The sequence below is a fragment of the Emydura macquarii genome, unplaced genomic scaffold, assembly GCF_026122565.2.
Source record: "Emydura macquarii macquarii isolate MOO-44397 ecotype Brisbane River unplaced genomic scaffold, CSIRO-AGI_Emac_v2 contig_2246, whole genome shotgun sequence".
Lineage (NCBI taxonomy): Eukaryota > Metazoa > Chordata > Testudines > Chelidae > Emydura > Emydura macquarii.
Window position 1 is genome coordinate 962,615 of NW_027132383.1, and position 12,550 is coordinate 975,164.

Consider the following 12,550-nt stretch of genomic DNA (forward strand, 5'->3'; position numbering starts at 1 on the left):
TTTGGCCTTTATAGATCAGAGGCGGGAAAGCCCCAGTTAGGGAGGGTTGGGCCTGACCCAAAGCCCTGAGCTAATGTGAAGATCCCCAGCCCTATACCTGCAGCTCCCACATTCATAGCCAAACCAAACTGATTTAGTGGGGGCTGGTCCTGCTTTGAGCAGGGGGTGGGAATAGGTGACCGCCTGAGGTTCCTTCCAACCCTCCTCTGCTATGAGTCTATGATTCACATGCCTCTACCACTTTATCTGATTAAAAATAGCACCGTGAGCTGGGATAGTTGCTGACACCAGCCACTTCAGGGCAACGTGGTCACACTGTCTAAGAAGCTGACGTATTGCTCCGACACACCGGTACGGAGCGCAACAAACGCTCCCAGTCTGTTGTCTCTAGACTGGGCCGAACCAAAGCCCAGATCCAACCTCCTGAACTTTAGGAGTCTCAATCCAACCCCTGTGCCTCGAGATGTCTCTGCTGTCCAGCCCTCTTCTGCCCCGCCTGCCCGTCACCCCCTAGGACTGGTGCAGAGGGTTGACCTTCCCCCTAGCCCTGACGCACCCGGTCTGGGCAGCACTCGGGAGATATGGTTTGCTCTTGACCCGTGGCAATCCCTTCTTGTCCCCGCTGCAGGCGGTCCAGCCGAGTCCAGCACTGTCGCATCCACTCCCGGCAGGAGGCTGGCACCACCAAGTTCTACCTGACAGACAACCTGGTGTTTGACAGCCTGTACGGCCTGATCTGCCACTACCGCGAGGTGCCGCTGCGGTGCAACGAGTTTGAGATGAGGCTCACCGACCCCGTGCCGCAGCCCAACGCTCACGAGAGCAAAGAGTGAGGACGCCGCCTCTCTTCCCTTTTCCCTCACCCCTCTCTGCCCCCGATGCCTCTCCCCGTCCCCGTTCCAGCCCTCAACTTATCCATGCAGCGCCTCCCTCCACTTTCTTTGTCTCGCTTCTCTCCCCGCCATCCTGCCCCGCTGACGAGCTAGGACCCGCTGCCGAACCATCTGGTCTAGAATCAGCGCCCCCCACAGGGGATGGGGTGTCATTGCGGCCAGGCTCAGGGCTGTACTTCCTCTTTCAGTCACCGGAGGCGCTGTTGCCAGTGGAGCTGTTCTGTTCTGGGGAGTCAGCCAGGCGCCTCGTCCATCTCCGGGGCAGGAGCCTGGAGGGGGGAGCTTCTGGGCAATAGCCCCAGCAATGGACATTTTTTGTAGCGGAAGCGACCCCGGCAGGCCCTGGGGAACCAGGCATTCCCTCAGCTGGCTCATTCTCTGGGGATCCCAAAGGGAGCAGAGGTTTTGTGTGTAAATAATTTCAGGACACATCTAGCCCAAGAGTGTGATCACCAGCAGGAGAGCACGTGGGGCGGCGGCCGCTCCGGCCGGCGGGGGATTGCCAGCTGCTGTGAGAACAGTGCTTTCACCCGCTTTCCTGATTGGTGGCCACTACAAGGCAGCGCAATCCCAAAGTAGCCACTCACGTCTGATTCTCTCCTGGGGCTGTGCCACACCCCTGGACTTCCATACACACATCTGAGCAGGCCTGATTCCCTCAAATAGGGCCAGTGCAATAGATACACACATGTGAGTGGGTCTCACACAGAGACATTCAAACAGTACCTTAATACGGCACTGGTGAGGCTACATCTGGAGTATTGTGTCCAGTTTTGGGCCCCCACTACACGAAGGATGTGGACAAGTTGGAAAGAGTCCAGCGGAGGGCAACAAAATTGATGAGGGGGCTGGAGCACAAGACTGCTGAGGAGACGCTGAGGGAACTGGGCTTGTTTAGTCTGCAGAAGAGAAGAGTGAAGGGGGATTTGATAGCAGCCTTTAACTACCTGAAGGGGGGTTTCAGGGAGGATGGAGCTAGGCTGTTCTCAGTGGTGGCAGATGGCAGAACAAGGAGCAATGGTCTCAAGTTGCAGTGGGGGAGGTCTAGGTTGGATATGAGGAGAACCTTTTTCACTAGGAGGATGGTGAAGCACTGGAATGGGTTACCTAGGAAGGTAGTGGAATCTCCATCCTTAGAGGTTTTTAAGGCCTGGCTTGACAAAGAGCCCCTGGCTGGGATGGTTTAGTTGGGGTTAGTCCTGCTTGGAGCAGGGGGTGGGACTAGGTGACCTCCTGAGGTCCCTTCCAACCCTCATCTTCTATGAGACTATGATTCTACAGGTAAAAGAAAGAACATGTCCCTGGGGCCCCTGGAAGGTGTTGAACCAGAACTGGATTCCCATGCTCACTGGACATGGACTCATTTTCTAGGAGATTGAAAGGAGTCGGCCCCTCACTCATTTGCAGAGTCAATACAGCGGTGCAGGGTGAACAGACGATGCATTGATCCTGCTGTGTGTTCTTTCCTGGCCCAGGTGGTACCATGCCAACTTGACCCGCCTGCAGGCTGAGCATATGCTGATGCGGGTGCCTCGGGACGGAGCGTTCCTGGTGCGCAAACGCAGCGAGCCCAACTCCTATGCTATCTCCTTCAGGTGAGTGTGAGCTGCCCCAGAGTCTAGCGGGGCAGTCAGCCAAACCCATCACTAGGGCCTGAGCTGAGAAGAAGCAAGTTTGTTTCCCTTGCGACCTCAAACCCAGGCTGCTGGAGTCAAAGGCTACAGCATTCAGCCAGTGCCATCCTCCACCCAGCCCCGTGTGGGGCCCTGTGCTTGCACAGGATTTTCTCCAGTCTCATAAACTGAACACAGATGGGATCTGGGAAGGGGCCCTTTGAGGAAAGCTGCTGGTGCAGGAAGTTGCATTGGTGAGCCACTAGGGGGTGCTTTTTTCCTCCCTCCACATCGGCTGAATGTCTCAGGATCTGTCTACACTTCAGTTAGACACCCGCCACTGGCCCAGGTCCGCAGACTGGGGCTTGCAGGACCCAGGCTAAAGGGCTGTTTAACTGCAGTGTAGACATTCCGGCCCGGGGTGCAGCCCAAGTTCTGGGACCCTCCCACCTTGCAAGGTCCTAGAGCCCAGACGCCAACCAGAGCCCGAACATCTCCACGCCAGCCCGAATCAGCTGGCCTGGACCAACCGTGGGTGTCTAACTGCAGTGTAGACAGGCTCGGTGTGCTGTGGGTAACTCAGCGTGGTGCTGGAGCTGCTGCTCACTCATTCGGTACTGACCAGGCGCTAGGAGGATACTGCTGTCTTGCAGACCGAATGTAAAAGTGAGCTCTTGCTCTGGTCGTTAGATACCCCCAGGGAACTTGCTGTCCTGGCTGCATTCCCACTGGGGTGAGTCCATCCTCCAGCTTCCCATAATAAGCAAGGCTGGACATGGGGATCTTCTTTATTCCTTTCCTGAATGGCTGTGCAAAGTTGCTGTGGGTGGTTCCTCAGCTGCTGCTGTCCGCCCCAGAGATGGCTGCATTTCAGGGTGAAGTGATTCCCATCTCCAGTTTGTAAAAACACAAGGCATGTCCCACTTCCTTCCCTTCCTCCCACCCATCCCCTCCTCACGTGCCCTTTGGGGTGTGTTGGTAACAGAGCGGAGGGGAAGATCAAGCACTGCCGCATCCAGCAGGAGGGCCGGCTCTTCATGCTGGGCAGTTCCGCCGAGTTCGAGAGCCTGGTGGATCTGGTGAGCTACTACGAGAAGCACCCGGTGTATCGCAAGATGAAACTCCGCTACCCCATCAACGAGGAGACGCTGGAGAAGATGGGCACTGCCGTGAGTCCTGGGGGGGCAGGGGAGCCCCACGGTGGGATGCAAGGAGCATAGCGATGAGAGTGGCAGGGCATAGGGGAAGAGGAGCACTGCAGTTGGGCACTGTGGTGAATACGGGGTGGGGGGCTCAGTGGCACCCCATAGAATCTTGGAAAAGCCGAACATGGCTGCATCCTGGGTGCCCTAAACTTTGCTTGGGGGTGCATCGGCAAGTTGCTGGACATCCCGGGCACCAGCAAATCAGACTGCGGGTGCTCTCATCTTTATGTGGAGGTGCGGCAAGTGCAGACCGCATGTCCCAGCATGCAGAGCACTGGCATAATCCTAGTGGCCATGGTGCCCTTGAGAGACCGTAATCGAGGTGTGACACACAGGAGAGCGAGGAAGGGACAGATCTTTCTGCATTGACCCCAGTCACCTGACATAGGGCAGGGTTACAAAAGTTAGACCCCCTATCACATGACAGGCCTGCCGTCTAGCTCCATTATGGAACGCTCTATTCAAATCTCCTCTTTCCTAGTGAGGATGCACGCAGTCCCTTCCCCTGTCCCCACAAGCTGCCCCTCAGGATAGGGGGAAGGTGGAAGCTCTGCGCTTGGCTCCCATGTTAATGTTGCTGCCTGTCCTTTGCAGGAGCTGGATTATGGAGCCCTGTATGAAGTGCGGACTCCTCACTTCTACGTGGAGGCCAACAAGATGCCGATGGCCAGGGTAAGAGAGCATGGGCCAGAGACTCCCACCTGGTCCTCGTGATCCCATCAGACTGGGACAGGGAGAGGGGGAGGAGGAGGAGGGTGATTTATGTGCTGGTTCGGAGTTGGGTGATACTTTGTTCTGACTTGCTGCCAGTTCAAGAAGTTTCTGGGACTCCCAGCAGTCACCCAGTGATCCTGGGAATTGCAGCCAGGACCTTGCGTATCCCATCGTTCTGTGCCTGGGGAATCCACCCCTTGCTGTAGAACTGGGCGTCAGCCTCTCAGCTTTCAATGTAAACAGTTACATTGGGTCCTTTACTGTCGGTGAGCCCTGCAGAGCCAGCACAACTGTGAGCACGAGATAGGGTGACCAGATGTCACGATTTTATAGGGACAGTCCAGATATTTGGGGCTTTCTCTTATATAGGCAGCTATTAACACCCACCCCCATCCCGATTTTTCACACTTGCTGTCTGGTGACCCTAGTGCGAGAGCAGGACTCCTGGTCTAATGCACATATTCTGATTAATTGCTATTTTCCGCCGCCATCTACAGTTGCAGGAAAGTCAGATTTCCTTTTTAAGCTTGGCAAACGGTCTGACCAGTAAGTTTATCACCCGATTTGCCCCCTCCCTCAGCATGGAGGAGACATAAACCAACTTTTGTTAACCAAGCTGGAATTTTTCCAAACACTTCACAGCAACACACTGGTTTAGTTGCAAATATAAAATAGGTGTATTAACTACAGAAAGGTGGACTTTACGGGAGTAGAAGTGGTAGGCATAACAAATCAGAGATAGGTGCCAAAGAAAATAAAGATAAACACACAATCTAAATCTTAAACCTTAAAAACTAGGCAGTATCTAGATTAAGCAGTTTTCTCACTCCACCCCCCGCCTTGGCTGTTCCAGTTCTCAGTACACAGGCTATCTCCTATAGCCCAGGACCAGTCTCGAGCTGAAGTCTTTGCCTTCCAGCATTCTTGCTTCCAGCATGGGGAGGAGAGAGGGAAGAAAGGCCAAGGCATGCAGCCTCTCTTCCTTCTTTTATATCTTTTCACCATGTAGCCAGTAGACCAGGCATGTCCAGGTGGGCTCTGCTGAGTCACCAGGTCACTCAGTCCCTCCCATGCACATGAATCATAGAGTTGAGCAATCTCTGTTGTATAGCCTTGTGCAATGGTCACTGTGTTGTAAATCCTTTGTTTATAACTCCTTTTCTGATTGATGGCTGCTGAGTCCCTCTGGGCAAAGGTGCCTCCTCTGCTCTTACTAGCAAGCTTATAACATATTGTAATAACAGCAAAATCTTATAACTTGATACATACTAGCGATATGCATATTTTGACAACACAGTGGGTTTTAGCAGATTATAACCTTTCATTAGATATTTTACGTGGCACGCTTAATATGAATTATTACAACTGTTCCGAAATGATGAATATGGGGTTTACAGTATGCTGCTTTGGGTACAGTGTGTCACAATGATTATTCCAACAAGAACCACAGTCTGCTGACCTGTATCACGACAGTCATATCATCAGAGCAGCAGGCAGAGATGCACGGAGCTCGAGCAACAGGCATCCACTCTCCCCACCTTCTCTTCCCCCAAATCCAAAAAAGGTCTGGAGAGATGGTAGAAAAGCCTTTAATGTGCCCCCGAAAGAGCTGTGGAAATCTGCTATTCTCTGTCTCTGCCAGTAGCTCTGATTCTTCTGTCTGGACGCAGGGCACTTGGTTGACAATATGGCTGCTTCCAGCTGCATTACTGCCCATCTAAATTGTTTATCAGCGCTCATGATTTATATAGAGTCAGGCCTTGGTTACCTGAGATCAAGGATTGGACAGCTGCTTTATATTCCTTTGCAGTTTTTCTTCTCCAGCATTGCCTGCCCAGGAATGCTGGACTAGCAGCTGCTAAATCTAGCGTGTCTCTGGTCTGCTCCCCAGTGTACAGTGAAGGCCCTCTATGACTACAAAGCCCAGCGGGAAGATGAGCTCTCGTTCTGCAAACAGGCCATCATCCACAACGTGGACAAGCAGGATGGAGGCTGGTGAGTTCTCCCTCCCGGTCGCCGCTTTCAAAATGTCCACTCGGGGGGTCCGTTTCTCTCCTGACACTGCCTGGCTGTTCTGGAGGGGTGGGGTCCCCTGGCTAGGAAGGGCATTCTTATCAGATCACGGTGGGGCAAAGGCATTGCACTCCAGGGGGATTGCGAAGTCAAGAAGAAAAGCCATGGATCAGAAGAATATGATATTGCTTTGTCTGATTGCTCTGGGGAGCAGCTCCTCTCACAAGGATCCTCCATGACTCATGAGCAGCTGGGTGTGTCTCCTTGCTGAGTCAGTCCTGGGCTGGCTCACCACCCAAATTACTTACCCTGAGGGCCTCTGCAGTGCTTGAAAAATCCCCCCTTTTTCTCATGGGGGCCATCTGTATCCCTGGCCCGAGGGCCTGGGGCCCAAGGAGAGGTTCTCTCACCAGAGTTGAAGGGACACCAGTCGTACATCCCCGCACGCCCAAAGCAGCCCCAAATGCTCTCTACCAGCAAGATGGAGTCCTCCTTCCTCACTTACCATCCAGACGTCTGACGGGACGCTGACCCCAGACTTGCCCGAGGTTCCAGCCAGCAAGGGACAGGGATGTGTGCACCGTCTGCCTGCTGCGACCCTCCTGTGGTGGAACCAGGCTGCTATCGCCGGCAGACTCACTGGGAACAAACTCATCTGGGCTTCAGACGACAGAACTGAGGCACAGTCAGGGGAAGTCCTGCATCTTGGCAGGGGGTTAGACTAGATGACCCTTGTGGTCCCTTCTAACCCTGTGGGTCTATGGTTCTGTGATTCTAAGTGACTTGTGGGGCCACACCGTGCATTGGCACCAGAACCAGGAATGGAATGCAGGAATCCTGCCTCCCACTTCCTTGTTCGAAGCATGGGACAACTCTAGGTGCTGGCCAGTTACAGGGAATCAAATCCCTGAGGGGTTCTCTGTGCCCTCATCTATGCCCCAGGCGTCCTGTTGAGCAGGAGTCAGCAGATATAACCCCGGCTTCAGCTGCTGCTCCTGTTACAGGAATTGCATGCCCTGTGCGTGTTGCTGAGATGTGTTTTAATGGCTCCTTTTCTGTTTCCCTGCTCCAACTGTTCCCCTGACATTGCGTGCAGTGTTCACATCCCTAGCACCCCTGAGTCAGTCTGCTTGCCTTGTTCCTGTTACCCCTTCTAGGTGGCGGGGAGACTATGGGGGCAAGAAGCAGCTGTGGTTCCCAGCCAACTATGTGGAAGAGATCATGAACACGCTGGTGCAGGAGCAGGACGAGGCTGTGAGTTTAAAGCCCCCCACGCTGGCTCCATTCTCCACCTTCTTCCACCATCTGGAGAGACCCACTCAGCTGTCCTGAACACCAAGGGGTTAATTTTGTGGGTGGTGAGCAAGAGCAGCTAACAGGCAGACCCTGTTGCTAATAAGCCATGGGCACTCAAACCTGGCCTGGTTGCCAACTTCCCCGGAGCCCAAGTGGTGCTGAGAATTCTAACCACCCTGTCGAGTAGGGGCCCACGGAAACTACAGCTCCCAGCATGCAGTGCTGCATCCAGGCACAAGCAGCCTTCTTCCCTTCTGTTCTGAAGTTCATTTCTATACTCCAAGCTGCAACCTCCCACCTGATTGCTCTCCCGCCTTGGTGTCTCCACCCTTCCGATGTAGCTCTGTGTAAGACCATCTTCCCACCTTTGCTTTGCTCAAAAACAGCTGCAATGATTTTGCTCAGACTTTGCAGAAACGCCCACCTTAGGCAGGGATCCCTCCTGGAAAACTTCAGTCCGAAAGCTGACGGTTTGGAGCAAGTCAGACAAGAGGGTTAGACCGGAAACTCTCCTGCCTCCCTGACTCTAGTGACTTTCCATCCCCTCTGCTCCTAGTGTAAATACAGCAGGAGAAAGGATGAGACTTTGGCCTGAAGGCAGACAGCAGTGGTCTGTCTGTCTCTTGGTAAATGTCCTTTCTCTGCCCCTATCCCTTCCTCTCTTCCAGTCGGCAGAAAACAGCCCTCTGGGGAATTTCCTGAAAGGATTCATTGACGTACCATCCTGCCATGTAGGTGAGTGTCTGTAACTGTTGCCCGCGGAGTGAGAAGTTCTGAAATGTATCCTCGTGGGGGGGAGAGATTTAACCATGAGACACTGCTGGAGACAGAAGCCTCTTCTAAGAGGGTCTGTACGGAGTAGAGTGTGAAGGCTGCATGGGGTCTATTCCTGCCTGGATGGGTGATTCCTGAGGCTGCCTATCTGGAGGCAGTGTGGTCTAGTGGATAGAGCACCAGCCTGGGACTCTGGTGAACTGTGTTCTATTCCGAGCTCTGCAACTGGCCTGGGCAAGTCAATTCACTTGCTCTGTGCCTCCGTTTCCCTATCTGTAAAATGGGGGTAGTGATACTGACCTCCTTTGTAAAGCGCATGGAGGTCTACGGGTGATGTTCTATAGGAGCTAAGTATTATCATCACTATTAAATGAGATCTGGTGGGTCTAAACTAGATTCCTACCTTGGATCCCTCTGTGTAGTGAGTTCTGGTGCGTTTCCTGTGCATGGGATTGCAGAGTGTTGTATAAAGTGGTCCAAAGGGATGTAGGCAATGCTTTGACTGCTCTTCCAGGGGCGGGCTCTGGGAGCATCCCTGTCTATCCAGAGCTTTGTAGCAGGCATCTCGGCGAAGACCATCTTCTTCAGAACTGCTGGGGAAGAGCCTCAGTGTGACGGGCTGAGGCTCTTCTGGCTCATTGCATTGGGCCCACTCAGCTGGGGGACCTGCCAAAGGCCTGCAAGTAGGGTGACCAGATGTCCTGATTTTATAGGGACAGTCCTGATATTTGGGGCTTTGTCTTATATAGGCGCCTGTTACCCCAACCCCCTCTTGATTTTCCACACTTGTTATCGGAGCCGCTATCTCATGGCCCCCCTGTTTGCCCTAGGAATCTCAGGGTGTCCCTATATAAAGGGACTTAGAAGGAAGGGGACTCACTCGTAGAGGTGAAGCCAACAGTCAGTGCTAAGCACCCCCAGGTCCTAGGGGAAGTTGAATCCACTCCAGATTCAGATTTTCTGAATGGCCTGAGCGCCCCCCTGGCAGCCCGGAGACTCCAGCTCCCTGCATCACTGCCTCCCTTTCCTAGGTGGTAGATACCAGCAAGTTGCCTCTGAGCTGTGGCCCTCCAAGGAGAACTGTTAGAGCCTTAGGGCCCAGTTCTGGGGGTGCTGAGCACCCTCAGCCCCACAGAAGTCACAGGGCATTCAGGGAAGTCAGGCCCCCCGGAGATGGGGCTTTAAGGATGCAGAGCCTCCTGTGTCCCTCTTGGCTTGATGTGAATAAAAGGGAGGCCAGGCTTAGAGTCTTTAGCCCACTTTCCTTCCCCAGTTTCCCATGGGGTGAGTGGCTTCCCTAGGAGGTGAGTCAGGAATCAAACCCACGCTCCAAACAGCTGGCTTAAGTGCCCCGGGTAGCTAATGGTCCAATCCCTGCCCTCATCCATCCTCCAGCCCCAGAAATCCGCAGGGCTGCACAGAGGACCGAGTTTCACGCTAGGTTCTGACACTTTGCCGGAGATGAGGATGCATCAGAGGAAGGAGCCAATACCCACCTTACCCCTGTGCCCAGCAGGTTGGAGAGCAGGACCCTTGGGGTGTCCTTCACTCCACAGAGCTGTCCATTGGGAATCTCTCCAAGTAAAGCCCCCTCTGATGTCCTTATAGTTATCTCCAAAGACGGGAGGAGCTCCAAACCATTTGTCTTCACCATCCATTCCCAGCAGATGTCCCACCCATCCCAGTCGCTGGACGTGGCTGCAGACACACAGGAGGAACTCAACGACTGGGTGGCCAAGATCCGGGAGGCCACACAGAACGCAGATGCCAGGGTGAGTGGAAGGAGCCCTGTGCTCTCTGTGACATTCACTGTCACCCTTAGAGTGACCCTGACGAACATCCGGGCCAGGACCAGTGTGCCCCCGCAAGTTGGGGGGTGCTCACTTTGGGGGTGCCGTGGTGCCAAGGAAGGCAGAGTGTTACCCACTTCCGCCTGCCTTAACGCAAGGGTCTGAGATACAGTGAGCACTAAAGCTATGGGGTAACGCCCAGGCTGTGCCCGTCCAGGGATCCACCAGCAACTGAAAGGATCCATTAAATGAAGCAGGTTGTCGCCACCATCATCCCGACTTTGGAGGTGCAGCCCATGAAAACTACAGTTCCCAGCATGCATCCCTCCAGAGCAATCTGGGTAGGAGGCCGCATGATTCAGTATAGAGCACAGAATGCTGGGGCCTGTAGTTTCCAGCGTGCGCACCTTTGTCTGGAAGAGGCGTGTGAGCCTGGGCTGCATTGCAGGACCCGGTGGTTCCCCGGAGAGGTCCCTGCCGCGGCGAGGGCGTGGTGCCCAGGCCTCAGAGGCAGGCTCTGCCATTCCATTTGTGCTGGGAGTATCGGTGGCTCATGTTTTCATGGCCTCTCTGCGTTCTGGGCGGTGACCTGAGGCCTGCCTTTCCTTGTGCAGATGCAAGAGGGAAAGATCATGGAGCGGAGGAAGAAGATTGCCCTGGAGCTCTCCGAGCTGGTTGTTTACTGCCGCCCGGTGCCATTTGATGAAGAGAGTAAGGCCCCAGCTCCTGCGGCGTCACTGACCGAGCCCTCTGCGGGGTTTGGTCAGTGTGGATGGGAACAAAACAGACCTTGCGGAGATCCTTCCGGCCAGTCCAAATAGCTGCCCCACCCAGGCCCTGCCTGAGCCCCCTGCCATGCCAGCCAGCTCTGGTCCCCAGCAGAACTGCCCAGCCCCAGCCCTTCCAGCCAGCCACCCCCTCTGCTCCAGGGTTCAGAGCACGAGAGCTCCCTGACAAGGGCAGTGGTCAGTGGGCAGCGTCAGTACGGAGGCTAAGCCCTGAGTCCAGGCAGAGGAAGTTCACGGTGGGGACTGCCAGCCTGGGGAGCAGCCGTCTTCAGGCATGTTCTGATGGCTGGGCATCACTGACACGCCGGGCTGCAGGGCACCCCGAGGCCTTCCTAGCGAGGGCCTCCGGCGGCCACCTGCCGACCCTGCCTGTTGTCCTTGCAGAGATCGGCACAGACAAGGCTTGCTACCGGGACATGTCCTCCTTCCCCGAGACCAAGGCCGAGAAGTACGCCAACCGCAGCAAGGGCAAGAAGTTCCTGCAGTACAACCGGCGCCAGCTCAGCCGCATCTACCCCAAGGGCCAGCGCCTGGACTCCTCCAACTACGACCCACTGCCCATGTGGATCTGCGGCAGCCAGCTGGTAGCCCTCAACTTCCAGACCCCCGGTAAGCTTCCAACCCTATGGGCACGGGGCAGTTCAGATGCAGGCCCACTTCCATTCACATCACACGAGGTGCTTTGCCCAACCTAGCTGTGAACATCCTGAGCGATGGGGCTCCCATCCCATCCCTGGGGAGACAATCCCACAGCTCACTGGCTTCCCTCGGGAAGACCCTGCAGTTGTGTGACCAAGAGCCAGCTGACGCAAGTGCCGGCAACCTCGGGTGGCTCCGTCCCCCATACGGGCTGCTTCCACCCAGGGCACAGCACGCTCTGCAAGGCGCCGTTCGTGGAGATCCCGGCACAGCCTCCCGTCGGGGCGCGAGGAAGGGGTTTGCCTCTCTGTGGCAGAAGTGTGGGGGGTCAGCTCCCCCAACCAACAGTAGTGCAGTGGGCAAGGCTTTCTGCACAATGCCCACGGGCCTCCACATAGTTTGGAGATCTCCTGCCCCCACGCTGCCTCTGGCCCGGTGCAGGCCCTTTCACGTGCTCATTGCCGCTTGGATTATTCCTCTGCCCCTTTCTCCACGTGCTGGTTGGTTTTTGCCCCCCTTTGAATGTTCTTTGTGTCTCTCTCCGCTTGCCCTGGGGCTTCTTCCAGATAAACCAATGCAGTTGAACCAGGCCCTGTTCATGCTGGGAGGCCGCAGCGGCTACATCCTGCAGCCGGACATCATGAGGGACGACTTGTTTGACCCCTTCGACAAGAGCAGCCTGAAGATCGTGGAACCCATCATTGTGCAGATCCAGGCAAGTGAAGAACCAGCCTAGGACTTGGGGGAGGGACCCAGAGAACCAAGCCCTGGCTGCCTCAGCCCCATCAATCACTTAAAGTCTGTCTCTTTCATATACTAATACAA

General features: G+C 55.1%; 1 protein-coding gene across 1 annotated transcript in view; it reads left to right on the forward strand.

Moving 5' to 3' along the window:
- LOC137161061 (1-phosphatidylinositol 4,5-bisphosphate phosphodiesterase gamma-1-like) overlaps positions 1 to 12,550 on the forward strand; it is a 69,702-nt gene that overhangs the window by 49,428 nt on the left and 7,724 nt on the right. The window contains exons 17-27 of the mRNA XM_067560073.1: positions 629 to 829; positions 2,369 to 2,488; positions 3,492 to 3,675; positions 4,306 to 4,383; positions 6,317 to 6,420; positions 7,596 to 7,692; positions 8,403 to 8,469; positions 10,117 to 10,280; positions 10,913 to 11,009; positions 11,471 to 11,695; positions 12,292 to 12,440. Of these exons, the coding sequence (XP_067416174.1) occupies positions 629 to 829; positions 2,369 to 2,488; positions 3,492 to 3,675; positions 4,306 to 4,383; positions 6,317 to 6,420; positions 7,596 to 7,692; positions 8,403 to 8,469; positions 10,117 to 10,280; positions 10,913 to 11,009; positions 11,471 to 11,695; positions 12,292 to 12,440 (1,486 nt within the window). The remainder of the gene's footprint in view (positions 1 to 628; positions 830 to 2,368; positions 2,489 to 3,491; positions 3,676 to 4,305; positions 4,384 to 6,316; positions 6,421 to 7,595; positions 7,693 to 8,402; positions 8,470 to 10,116; positions 10,281 to 10,912; positions 11,010 to 11,470; positions 11,696 to 12,291; positions 12,441 to 12,550) is intronic.